General features: G+C 35.1%; 1 protein-coding gene across 1 annotated transcript; it reads right to left on the bottom strand.

Moving 5' to 3' along the window:
* Positions 1-6,913: 6,913 nt before the first annotated feature.
* LOC145014000 (Thioredoxin z) lies at positions 6,914-8,333 on the bottom strand. The gene is made up of 4 exons (XM_078972349.1): positions 7,995-8,333; positions 7,459-7,581; positions 7,241-7,321; positions 6,914-7,165 (listed from the first exon to the last, which is right to left on the bottom strand). Exons 1-4 carry the CDS (start codon positions 8,199-8,201, stop codon positions 7,049-7,051), a joined length of 528 nt encoding a protein of 175 aa, XP_078828475.1. The 5' UTR covers positions 8,202-8,333; the 3' UTR covers positions 6,914-7,048.
* Positions 8,334-14,123: the final 5,790 nt, after the last annotated feature.

Below are 14,123 nucleotides of genomic sequence, written 5' to 3'. Positions count from 1 at the left end.
GCCTGTCCCCTCTCTCTCTCTCTTGCCTCTCCATTTGCTTGTGGTGTTTGTGAGCCATTAGAGGTACTACACTTGTGGTACTTGCTTTCCAAGACAAGAGATTGAAGATTTGTGTTGTTATTGCAATGTAATAACAAGAGGTATGTAATCCCTTCTAGCATATAAATTTCAAAATACATAGGTACATGCTAGGGTTCTTCTTGTGTTCATAAAGTTGTGTATCTAATAGAGAAAACATAGATCCAAATCTTAGGTTGCATGCACACATAGGATTGTTTGTATAAAACCATCAGTTGGGCCATTAGAAATACCAAATGTTTGGACTGGACTAGATGGTTGGGCCTTTGAATAAGACCATGTAAAGGTTTTGGCCCAATTTGGAAAATTGTGCCATATGTTGGGCTTTGACTCATAGTTGACTTTTGGGCCTTTGAATTGGGTATTGGGCTTGGCTAAAGTTAAGTTAAGGGTAAAGTAGTATTTACCCCAAGTATGTACTTATGGTTATGAGTTGGAACACAACTATTAATTGGGTGATGTTTGATATTGACAGTTCGAGAATCTGTCATCCGACAGTTGGGATTGTGTCTATGGGACTTCAGCAGTGTGAGGTGAGTTACCTTCCAATAGAAGTGGGTATAAGGCACAAAGGCCGGACCACTAGTAGTTGATTATAGATGAGATGATTGTATTTATCATAATTATATGGTTTGCTATTACCTGCTATGTTTATGTGCTAGCATGATATGTTATATGTGATAGTGGTAGAAGGAGGGGAAATAGTCCCCGAGTTCGGTCGTTAGGACCGAAGGGTAGGTCGGGCACTCCAGATATGTCTGACAGTATGATTATGTTACGATATGTGTGGTAGTAGTAGTATGTGTGAAATAGTCCCCGGAGTTTGGTTTTTAAGACCGAAGGGTAGGTCAGCACCCCATGACTGCTTGACATGGGTAGGTCGGCACCCTAGAATGGTTGGACAGGGTAGGTCGGGCACCCCAGAATTGTCCGACAGTATGTATGTTATGTATTATGTGGTATGTTGTATTATAAGGGAACTCACTAAGCTTCGTGCTTATGGTTTTCAGTTTTGGTTTCAAGTACTATGTTCTCAAAGGAAATGAGTCGGCTCGATCGCAACGCATCACACTATGTTTTCCGCACATAAGATCTTTGGGATTACACTCTGATATTATTTTATGATACTACGTTTGGCTATTGACATTTTGGCTTGACAGGAGATGTTATTATGGATGTTTTTATGCTTATCGTTTTATAACAACTTATTTAAAAATGAAATTTTTGGCCTTAAATTTTGGGATGTTACACCACCATTATCTGACTTCGGACATTTTATATTCAGATTTGTCTCGTTCTCCATAGCAGCTTTGAACCTTTTAAAAGTAGAGAAAAAGTCAGATTTATTTCTCAGAAAGTAAACCCATACCTTTCCTGTAACATCATCTATAAAGGTAATGTAATACCAGGAACCTCCTGTTAATGAAACTTATCTGGGACCAAAGACATCAAAAGATATCAGCTCAAGCTAATATGATTTTGGTGGGTGACCCGTCTTCACGAAAGTAACCCTTTTCTGTTTACCGAGTACACATGGTTCACAGAAGTCGACTGTCACATTCTTCAACTATGGGGTTTTCCCTTTGAAACAAGCATCCTCATTCCCTTCTCACTTACATGGCCAAGTATTTGGTGCCCTAAAGTATAAAATTCCCTTTAAAAAATGTTTAGCCCATATTTATTAGACCTTCCGATGTTCCCATCAGAGAGTACAAACTTCTTGGAAAAACTGAACATTGGGCATTATCATTCCCATTTTGTTCAGAAAACTATTGAAATTGGTCTCATCCAATGCCTTGGTGAAGACATTAGCGATCTCATCATCAGATGGAACAAAAAATGAGCTCAATGTTGCTGTTTAAAACATGATCTTTAATGAAATGGTACCGAATATCAAAGTGTTTGGTCACGGAGTGTTAGATCGGATTATGATTGATCGCGATAGCACTCTGAGAATCACAGTAGATCAGAATCTTCTGAAATCGATAACCATAGTCTAACAGCTAAGATTTCATCCACAGAACTTGAGAGGTGTAGCTTACAGCAGCAATGTATTCCATTTCAGTTGTTGAAAGTGCTATGCAATTCTACTTCTTGGATGACCAGCTGACCAATCTTCCACCCAAAAATTGACAACCGCCGGATTTGTTTTTCCGATCAAGTTAAAGTCCACCATACGAGTCCGAATAAGCTTGAATCAAGAAGCTTTCATTTGCAGGGTACCAAATTCTTATGCTCTTTGTTCCTTTAAGATGTTAGAAGATTTGTTTCACCGCTAAGAGGTGAGAGATTTTCGGATTAACCTGGTACCTTGCACATACACATGTCAAGAACATGATGTTAGGGCAACTTGCAGTGAGGTATAGCAACAATCAAATCATTCCCCTATAATTCTTATGATCAACGGCTTCAAAAGTTTGGAAATGTATTTCTCTTGGTGAATGAAGATTCCTCGACTTGGTTGTTTGACTTGCAATCCGAGAAAGAAACTCAACTCATCATTCATGCTCATTTGGAATCGGCTAACCATCAGTTTGGCAAAGTCTGCAACCATTATCGGATTAGTTGATCCAAAGATGATGTGATCAACATACATTTGAATTAACATGAGACGTTTTCCATTTGATTTCAAAACAACGTCAGATCAAGAATTCCTCATTAAAAACCATAAGGGTTTAGAAAACAAGTAAGAGTCTCATACCATGTGCGATAAGCTTGCTCCAGGTCGTACACAACTTTTTAGAGTTTGTAGCAGTAGTCTGGATAGGATAAATTCACAAACCCATGAGGCTCTTGAAGATAAACTTCATTGCCAAGTTCATCGTTAAGGAAGGCACTTTTGACGTCTATCTAGGAAACTTTGAAAGCCTTGTGAGCAACATATGCGAGAAAGATTCGGATGGTTTCATGACGGGAAACATGTGCAAAGGTCTTATCATAATCAAGACCTTCAATCTAAGTGAATCCTTTAGCCACCAATCTCGTTTGTTTCTTATAATGACTCTTACATCATCGAGTTTGTTTCGTAAAACCCATCGAGTTCCGATTATTGAGTGATCGTGAGGAGGAGGGACAAGAGTCCACACTTGATTTTTATCAAACTAATTTAATTCTTCTTGCACGGCTGTAATCCAACCGGAATGTTCTAGAGTTTATTTGATGGATTTAGGTTCAACCTTTGATATGAATGCCGAAAAGTGATACTCGTTTTAAATATTTGCAGTGCAATGAGTTTGAACTCCGACGTTTAGATTTCTGACCACTTGATTTGGAGGATGATCCTTTGTCCCGATATGCAGTCTCGAAAGTTCCTGTGCAATAGATGATCTGACGTCAACAAGGTTGGCGTGCTCCCCTTAAACAATTTGAATTTGAGGATGATGCTCCCCTAAACTTCTAAACTGGATATGTCAGTATCGTTATCAATTTGGAAAGTTAAAGAAGTTTGAAAATGGAGAAATTCACTTGTAAGGAGATCTGGAGCGGGTTGATTTGGTTGTGGTGGCCTTGATTGAGCAACAAGAATAATGATTTTGTGTTGCTGTTGCGGAATTATGGACTTTTGTTCATCGGTTAGGGCAGTGTGCACACCTGTTTGGTTTATATCTACATCGTTAAACCAATAATGATTAAAAACCTAATTGCTTGAGATCATGAGTAGTAGAGTGAAACAGATTCGAAAGAGGATGCATTATTACTGAGTTCATTAGTTTGCTCCCATTATATATATATATATATATATATATATATATATATATATATATATATATATATATTGCAAAAATCAGGATTAAACATGGATTAATCGTTTGACATTCTCCAACCAACTAGGATTTGGGGTTCTTGATGGAAACTGGTCGATTTTCGTCAACGATGGTCCTAGCGGTCTTGGCGATCAACGAAGGCCAACGAAATTTGAAATAATTCAAAAGTTAAAACTTGTCAAAATTAAAAAAATGCTTCAAAAAAATCCTCTAACCCTAATTTTGGTCATATTCAACCGTCATATTTTCGGTTATCTCTTAAAGTTGAAGCATACATGTGAAAAGCAACTACGACGTACAAAAGATACATCGGCGACGCATGAAGCATACATTGGAGACACGGACACCGGACATCGGGGATGCACACAACAAAAGCTGACACCCAACATACTCCGATGACACTCCAGTGGACATCGGCGACGCATAAAGCAGAAGCTGACACCCACCATTACACATAGTTCACTCCTAAATCTCGTAAGAGTCGTCAGTAAGAGCATCTCCAACCCACTCCCATTCTCTATTATATTTCCTCAATTTCTTCCCTCATTCCTCTCCAATCCTACTCCATTTATTCCCCCATTTTGGAGGGTAAATATGGTGTTATCCTATTCATTTCCCCCAAAATAGGGATGAACTTTGATTTGAAAGTTTTACTCCCTCGTTTTATATATTTATATATTTCTGGTTTAATTATCTACTAATTATTATTTAAATGTAATATTTAATACTTATAATATTATGTTATATATTAAATTATATTAATTAATTATAAATATAAAGTTTATTTTTTGTTTAACAAATTCATATTAAAATTTAAATACATATTCAAATTTTAAAACATTATAACGTATTTTACAAAAGCTTATAATTACGTATTATAAATTTAATTTAATTTATTTAATATTATTGTAATGAAAAAAATATAGATTATATATTTGTTAAAAGCAAATTAATAGAATATGGTTGGAGATGAAACAATATACTTTTATATAAAGTTAGAAATTTTGAATATATTTTTTGGAGGTAAAAATAGGATAAAAAATAGAGTAAGGTTAGAGATGAAATACTATTTACCCTATTTTTTATTCCATTTTTAGAGGAAAAAATGTAAATGGGTTCGAGATGGTCTAAGTTTATTGTGTCTGATTTCTATGCATTGTCTCTTTGATACATTCTTTCGTAAATTATTATTTCTGAGGTAGTTTTTAATTTATAGTTTCTGTGAAAAACAAGCTCATTTTTTGTTTCTCTTCATACATTTACATAGTTGTTTGGATTCTGATTTATAACAAAGCTAGCATTTGTACTTTATGCAGACGAAATTATGATTTCTAAACTTGTTTTTCAGATATAATTTCTATGATTATTAGTGATAACATTATTTTTCTGATATCTAGTATGAATTTCTGATCTTTGTGTTTTTTTCTGATATGTGGTGTGAATTTTGATTTCTGGTGAGAATGTATGATATATGGTTTGATTTTCCTTATATTTGTTGTGGTTTTTGTATATTTCTGGTGTAAATTTATGATCTCTGGTATGATTATCTGATATTTGGTGTGATTTATGCTATGATTTTCTGATTTCTAGTGTGATTATCTGATATCTTGTGTGATTTCAACTGGGATATTAAGTGACCGGACGATCAGGTGTTCTTATTTTTAATGTAATTGAAATTTGATGTTTCGATGTTAATTGTTAAAGTATTTAATTATCATTTTGTTATTTTTTTAAGTTATTATCTTATATATTATTAATTTTTATATTGTTACAACAAAGTTTCTAAGTTCTTAAAACCGTAAAAAAAAAAAAAAAACAGACAAAGTACCAATTCAACTCGGTTACAAACCACACAAAGAAAAAACACCAAACTCATGCAGTTAAAAACTGCAACTGCAACCGCAAGAAAAAAGACTAGGGGTGTGCGCAGTGCGGTTTGGTGCGGTTTCGAGTCAAAACCGCAAACCGCACCACAGATGTTCAAAACCGCATGATGTTGTGCGGTTTGATGTGGGCGGTTTATGCGGTTTAGTTGCGGTTTGTGCGGTTTAGTTGCGGTTTGTGCGGTTTAATGAGTTGTTTAACATTAAATCTATCAAAAAATCAAAAACCTGATGGGGTTAAAAAAATGATTGCTTTCATTTTATAAAAACAAATAAATTTTTCGAGTTAAATCGTTTTTAATAAATTGACTCATGCTACTATAGTTTTGTAAGTATCATTGTTATTGCTTTATATTGCCGTTATAATTGATATATTCTTGTAAACCATGAGATCTTCATCTAATAGTGATTTAATGTTACGTTATAGATATTTGGTTATTGTAAGAAATATATTTATATACATCATTTCTAAATCGTGATTTGAAGTTATAACAAAATAAAGAAAAAAAAAAGTATATATATAACATGCGGTGCGGTGCGGTTTGAACCGCAGTTTTATAAATACAAACCGCAAACCACACCGCATAGTGCGGTTTGATAAACTGATGAACCGCGAACCACACCGCGAAATTCTAAACCGCATTATGTGGTGCGGTGCGGGCGGTTTGTGCGGTTTTTTGCACAGCCCTAAAAAAGACCATTCAGTTTTTAAAATCTAATAACCGCATTTGCGGTTCGGTTTTGTCCAATAACCGCACCACACTCGCCCTTAAAAGTGGGTATCGGCTTACATTTTCAATTTTATCATTCAATATAGTTAAAAATCAACTATCATTTTTCGAATACTCAAAGGCCAAGCTCAATTTGGGACCAAACCCGTTTTAAACATTTTTCGAATTTGTTTCGATTATCTTACGAGTTGAGTTGATTCGACTCGATTACACCTTCTTGGAACTTGTTAAACAAACGGAACCAACAAATCAATTTCAAATTTCAATAGATGTTATGTCATTTGTAAAAAGTCAATATCATTTGTAATGAGCAAATAAATGTTTATTAATATAATCTTGTGCCGGCATTGGAACTTTCTAGGTTTCTAGTTTTTGACCATGTCAATTTTTACCAGCTCCAACTCTTCCATCTTTACACTTTCCGCATTGACAAAAATTTAAATGACAAAATAGGGAATAAAGACAAACTCATCCTTAACATTGCAACAACTTAAGTAAAATCCCAAAAGTTAATTAAAACAACATAACAAGAACCTAAACCTACTAATCTATCTTTTTCAAATCATACAAAACTAAAATTAAATTTTATTTTTCACATATCTTTGTCGATAATATCCCGCATCATCTGAATTGGGATGACTCCTTCGGTTCTTATGGCATCTTTGGTTGGATCAGGACTTATAAAATACAACGTTGGTAGACCCCTCACCTATAACAACCATTTTACAAAATTATATACATTTTCTTCATCACAAAATAAAATTGATGGAATATGTGAAATTACCTGCATGTCCCTTGCAAATTCATACTCATCATCTGTGTCGACCTTCACGATCATGGCATTGCTTTCATACTCAACTGCAAGCTGTAAGATTGTTCTAAAAAAGTTATATCCATTTTTGCAAATTGTGAATTCTGTGTTTGATCCTATATATGATCTATACTACTTTCTAAAGTTGTAAAAAGAAAAAAGAAATAAAAAAATGGAAATGATAGGCATACCATTTCAAGCTCTTGAGCCATTAATATACAAGGGCCACACCATGTTGCATAGAAGTCTATTATCAATGGCACGTTTCTTTCTCCTCTTACTAAATCCTGAATCTCTTTAGCAGAAAACTTTTTCTGTAGTGTCGACAAAATATGCAACCAGATAAACCAATCAAATTTCATTTTATGTTCTCTATTTGCTCTACATTGAGGGCTTCAAAATAGAGAAACCAGAAATTTGCAGAATGCATATTTTCGACATTTCTAAACAGAGGTAAGACAATTGAACTTGAAATTGAAATTGAAATTGAAAAATGGAGTCAACTGTAAGAATTCTGCTGAAATTGGGTTAACTACGAGTAAAACATATGACATATGGTATAAATAGATAAGCTGATGTGGATAATTGCTACAATATCCATATGAATTTTCAACTGAAAAGGGTATTTACGATGGGGTTTCTGCAATTACAGATAAAACCCACAAACAATCAACAAAATTAAGCGAAAAGAACAAAACTAAGTCACGAGAGGAAGTAAAAAACATACAACAAGATAGTCTTCTCTGAGATATTTTCCTGAAGGTGGAGTAGGAAGCAATCTTCTTGACGGCGACTGAAGGGAAGATGCTAGGGATTGGGTAGTGGTGGAGAATATTGACGCAAAATCTCTTGTTTTCAGGGGAGAAGAGCGTTTTACAGGTGAAAGAGGCTTTGACGGAGCATAGAACGAAAAGGGTGTGGCTGCGAGTAGCATTGTGGTCAATTACGATGGAGGAATGGATTTGCAGAGGGTTTCCCAATTTCTCAGTGACGAAGATTGGAGAGGGGGAAAGGTTTTGGAGAGGGTTTTGCAAAATATCTCGACAAAGGGGATATAGAAAGTGGAAAGTTCGAACAAATTGAATTTCACATTATCTACTATCTATAATTCTATATATCACTCTACCAGTTAAATTTTTATTTATTAAACCACAATAATTGTAAAAGAAAATCAACTATGGATCATGTCCTTAAAATAATTAAATTATCCAAGGCATCTTTAAATTGTTTTAATTAAGGTAAACTACAAAATACGGTAATGGTATTTTATTGATTTGTTTCTTTACTATTCTATTTTATTTTTTGTTTATTAAACTTTTTAAAATTAGTTTAAATAGTTGCTCGTGTTTTTTTCTTTAGTTTTATAATGACATAAAGTGGACTTTGTCCGATTCAAATAATCATTTTCAAAATTCTTATCTGCGATCATTGACAAATTTGAGATTTGCGATCCCTTTTACCAATGAGACCCCATCGATTAGTATTACAAAAAAAAAATTAATTATAGATATTAATACAATTAGATTCCCTATTCATAGATGAATTTGAGATTTGTGATCCGGTAAGATAGAGTCAACATCTATCGAATGAATTCAACGATTTCGGTATAAATGAAAGAAAAAAGGGAACGAGATCACAGTGAGATTTTATTAAAAAAAAAGTGGATATAGCGAAATCGATAATCGCTACTCCAAAGAGTATTACACCATTAATTGTGAAATATCGATTGTTTGTTGAACCCTGTAAATTGTGTGAAAGTAGGATACTCCGAATTCGGTAGTCAAAAAATCTTCGAGTTTCACATATTTACCTAGTCATTAATCGAAGTGCCACATAGGAAAACCAACCTTAATGCTAAAGCTTCATCACCATTAAAGCAAAGATAGAAGTTTGAGAGAGGACTTCTTGTCGATTGAGGTGGTCTACAACACCGATTAGATCAGCGACGTTGTGAAAGATGGCGTAAGAAGAGGGGGATAATAAGGTGTCAAGATTATCATAAGTGCAAAGGTCGGATGCTAACACACGGGAACCATATGTAGTTAAGTGAATAATTTGACGGCGCCATGTAAACCAGAGCTTCGTGAAGTCATGATGTTGTGGTGAGTTATTTCATCCATCTTCTTCATATATTTCATGTACAATCGTATAGACCTTTTTCCCGGTGATGAAGCCAATCAGATGTAAGCACCTCACAAAAGAAACACAAGACGAGGTAGATAAATGAAGGTTTCGGTATGGGCTAAAACAAATTGTTCTAGATTTGTAGGGCAAAATCAATTTTGTTCCATATTATTAAACACATACATGTTGAAGAAATCCCTTTCAAAATTTATGAAGAAATTGATTCAGGGATCCAGATTCATAGGTAAAAATTGACTTTGTTCCGTATTCTTGAACACATACATGTTATAGATTCTTGAACATACACATACATCGAAGAAATTTTTTTTGAGTTCCATTTTTGATTTTCAGAGATGAACATTCAACTTTTCGATGGAAGAAAAAAACGTTGAAAGAGGGAGAGCGACATGAAAGATCGTTGTACGGAATCATGTAACAAATGCGCATGTGTACAGTCGAACTTTGTCATTCACATGAGTACCTGAAAATCATTTATAGACAACTGGGTAAGCACTAGGCTTAGTGAGTTCCCAAAATACCATATACTGTAATACATATACATGCATACATATAATGGCTCACGGTCTGCCAATAAAGTGTGTAAGTTGGATTAGGTTCCCGGCCTCTTTAACCATTCCACGGCAATCCCCTAACTAAATCTACGCGGGCATATAGGCTCCCGACCCCATTAACTGTTCCACCCTCACCCTCTATCAAAGTCTAATATCACAACAATCATGCATATAGAGACTGCACTTTGGATTCTACTAATACATGCACATTTACAAATTCTACTCTATTAAATCCATATCCTAACACACACACACACACACACACACATATATATATATATATATATTGACGATTGACAAATATTCCTTCGACGTAACGGGTAACGCGTCTAAAAGATATTAACCTAGAATACCATAACTTATTAATTCCTATGAAAATATGATAATGAAAACTAGATCTTTCACTATTCCTAATGAGTACTGAGAGTTCTATCAAACAAGGATCAACCAAGTAGGACGGTTGGGAAACAGGATCATTTCGGCATATAACGTGCCTGAAATCCAACAACCAAGTCAATGTGACCATTCTATACACCTTTATCGTAAGCATGTCAATCAACGGTATAACTAAAATTACTAAACAACGAGTACGAATATAAATATAAGTTACAATAGAAGCGCAACTTAACTTACCGGGATTTTAGCGAAAAAGTCGGAATTGTACTGGCATAACTCCAACTCGAGAGCTTCTACTAACTGTGCTCTTAGTGTAACACCCAGTTTCAAATTTGATTCATTATTCGAGGCTATGGCCCAATCATCAGTTATCATAAGGCTTAGGGCCTTCAGAAAGAAAATATTTGGTCCTTTTTGGATGAGGGTGTTAAAGTTTAAGTAACCCGAGTGTTCGATGGTGTTTCGGAGCCCAAGGGTATAATCGTAAATTGTTAGTTCGGGACTTTATGAATTTTGGGTTCTTGTCCGGGAAGTTTTAAGGCAAGGGTGAGTTGTTAGAAGTGTAGGCTTCTCATCACCTTTCCATGGATATAAACTTCGTTAGAAACAAACATAGGACGAAGGAATTAAGGACGAATGAAGCTTGGGAGTTTTGGAAGGCAATCTAGTACGCGAGGCGTACTAAATGCATACGAGGGGCGTACCGGGGAAGATAATCAGGAATGGTCTTTGAGTATGTCGGGCGTACTAAAGGGTACATGGGGTATACTCCCTTCAGGCATGAAACCCTAATTTTTGGTCCTTGACCCTATTTAAATCTCATTTCTTTCATTAGCCTCGTCTTTTATCAGCCTCTGAGCCTCCTAAACCCTATAAGTCGACCGTTAGACTTTATCTTGGATTTTTTAAGCCATTGTGAATGATTTTGGAGTATTTTTGTGCACTTTGAAGAGCTTTGAGCTTGTTAAAGAGTCACCGTCTAGAGGGGAGCTTGTAGATCCAGAAGTTTTCCATCTTTTGAAATCTATTGAAGGTAAAAAGCTTTGATATTGTCATCTCTTTGGTTAGATCTTCTTTTGGGTTTGATTATGGTCATTTTAGCCTCTTATGGTTGGTACTTGTGAGTTAAGGTTGTTTCAGAGGCTTGATCTTGTAGATTTGGACGTTTTAAGTGTTCCAAAGGCATAAAAATGTAATCTTTATGGTTTATTTGGACTCATGCATGTAATATTCTCGGGTTAGGTCCATGATGGGTTTAAGACCAATTTGGATAACCGGGCCATACTTGGGCCTTAGATGCTTATTTTGGATTTTAGGCCTTTGGTCATCTAGTTTGGGCCTTCGCCCTGGGCTAAGCTTAAGGAGGGGTAAAAGGTCTTTTACCCAAATTTGGACTCATAATGTGAGTCAGAAGCTAGATGTTAATGAGTTGTCATTTTGTGGTATCTGATAGCGCGTGAATTTTAGCGGATCTGCAATCAGAGATTATTTGTGTGGTCAGCTGATAATGGGGGTGTTGTCTTGATATTAAAATTTTGGGGATCTGTCAGCCAATAGCCAGGGATCGTCTATGTAATTCGGTAGTGCAAGGTGAGTTTTCCTCACTATACTTACGGGTCGAAGCACCAATGTCGGTCCTTTGGATTGCTAACTTGGTTTATCGTATGATTGAGTGCTATGGAGATCTATTAGATATGTATCATGGTAAATAGGATGATGTTATGCTTAGTGATCTGTTAGATCTGCTTGTTATCTGTTTTGACTATATGTTTTCCGATCGCATGTGTTGATGTAGTGTGGTTGGGTTGAGATTGTACTAATTTGTGATGCCAGTCAACAAACCTGGTAATATTTATATCGACATGTTATATGTATGCTTATCTATTATGTATATGTCGACATGGTTTGTGTGTGTGTGGTTGGGTTAAGGTGGTCCTGCTTAGTGCTGAAGGCCAACAGACCCAGGGCGACCCTAATAGATTGAAGGCCAGTGGGGCGTACCAGTCAGGTAGAAGGCCCGAAGAACGGTCCAGATAGTCTGTAGGCCCAGTAAGGCGGTCCAGCCATACTGAAGGTTCTGTGAGCAGTCCAGATAGTTTGTAGGCCCGATGAGGTGGTCCAGTCATGCTGAAGGCTCTGTATACATGTTGTTTGTTGTTTATGTTATCTGTTGTGTGTTGGTACTTTAGGGGAAACTCACGAAGCTTTGTGCTTACAATTTTTGGTTTGTGGTTTCAGGTGTTTCATATATTTGAGGCAAGACGAATGTGTCGCTGTACATATCTTGATTTTTATGTCATTGATCTTGGGAGGCACAAATTTTCAAATAATTTATTGAGAACACTATTTTTGTAAACATTTTATTAATAAAAGGATCGTTTTGAAAAATTTAAAATTGTTGAAACTTTTGGGATGTTACACCCAGAGACTCTAGAGCTTCACTAGAACCTAAAAACTAAAGAGATTTTCCGGCCAAAATGGTGAGGAAGTCGAGGGGGGAGAGTTAGAATAATGTGAGGAATAACAAAACCGACGACTTTATTTATAGTAGGGGTACACACCGCATAACACATATGCACGCTATAAATGGCGAAATCTGGGTGGTGTGTCAGTGTGCGCCGCATGCTTGGTCTATGTGCGCCAGCTCGTGTGCAAAATTAACAATTCTTCAAAAATTCATATCTTCTTCATACGAGGTCTGTTTTTGACGTTATTTATATACACACATATATATATCAACGAGATATACATCTTTCATTTAGACTTCATCAGCTAATTCTCAATTTATTTTTAAAGTTATATTTTTAACAGACTTAAACTGTTAAGCGCGTATAAAAATCATAACTCTCTCAAATGAATTTTGTTATCGACTATCTTTATATCGACGAGATCACATGGACAATATTTTCAACTCTTGTATAGGCTGTTTTTCCTAACAATCGATCGATTTCTATTTCGATTCGTGTGTCATACATTTATGCATTGAAACTTCTAAAAATTATAACTTCCTCATACAAAATCAGATTTAGGCGTTCCTTATATGTACACACTCACTTTTACGATCACTATGACTTTTGTCAAGACTATTTATCATAAATAGTCTTCTATCAAAAACGTCTATTTATGTAACTGATCGTTTATATTGTAATGTGAAAAATGAGGTGTTACAATTATGTATGCTCAATAATCATATTAAAATGATATTGCTAATTAACATATGATATAAATTGGTCACACTATCAACAACCTAATTCAATTGATTAATTATTAGAAATTGATTTTAATAAATATTCAATAAACTCTTATAATTAATTGAAAATTATTTATTTTATGGAAATAATAATATTTATTAGCAGGTAACATAATATATCATATGATATGCTTTATTAAGTCATGCGTATCTTTTGGACTAGAAAAACTTTTTGTCTTTGCCCCGAAAGTTAAGTTTTATATTTTATAAGTCTAGGTTGACCTTTGTAACCCATTTTGAAATAATAAAAATGTATTATTTGAGTATTATGTGTTTTGTGCTTAATTGTGTAACTTAAATGAATTAAGGATAAAAAAATATATAAGTTAAAATGAAATATTAGATAAGCCCGATATCGATACATGAAGACGTAGTGGTCGTAACGAGCTTTCCGAATATATATAGAATGCCGAAATCCGAGTTATAACGAAGAAGTTATGACCTGTCGAAGTTTCGCGACAGAACCGGTACGGCACATTGCGACGTAAATAGTGAATTTACGATAAAGCGGTAT

The sequence above is a fragment of the Lactuca saligna genome, chromosome 9, assembly GCF_052625555.1.
Source record: "Lactuca saligna cultivar CGN05327 chromosome 9, ASM5262555v1, whole genome shotgun sequence".
Taxonomy (NCBI): Eukaryota; Viridiplantae; Streptophyta; class Magnoliopsida; order Asterales; family Asteraceae; genus Lactuca; species Lactuca saligna.
The sequence above is the reverse complement of the archived record's forward strand: the minus strand, read 5'-3'. Positions and strand labels throughout refer to the sequence as shown.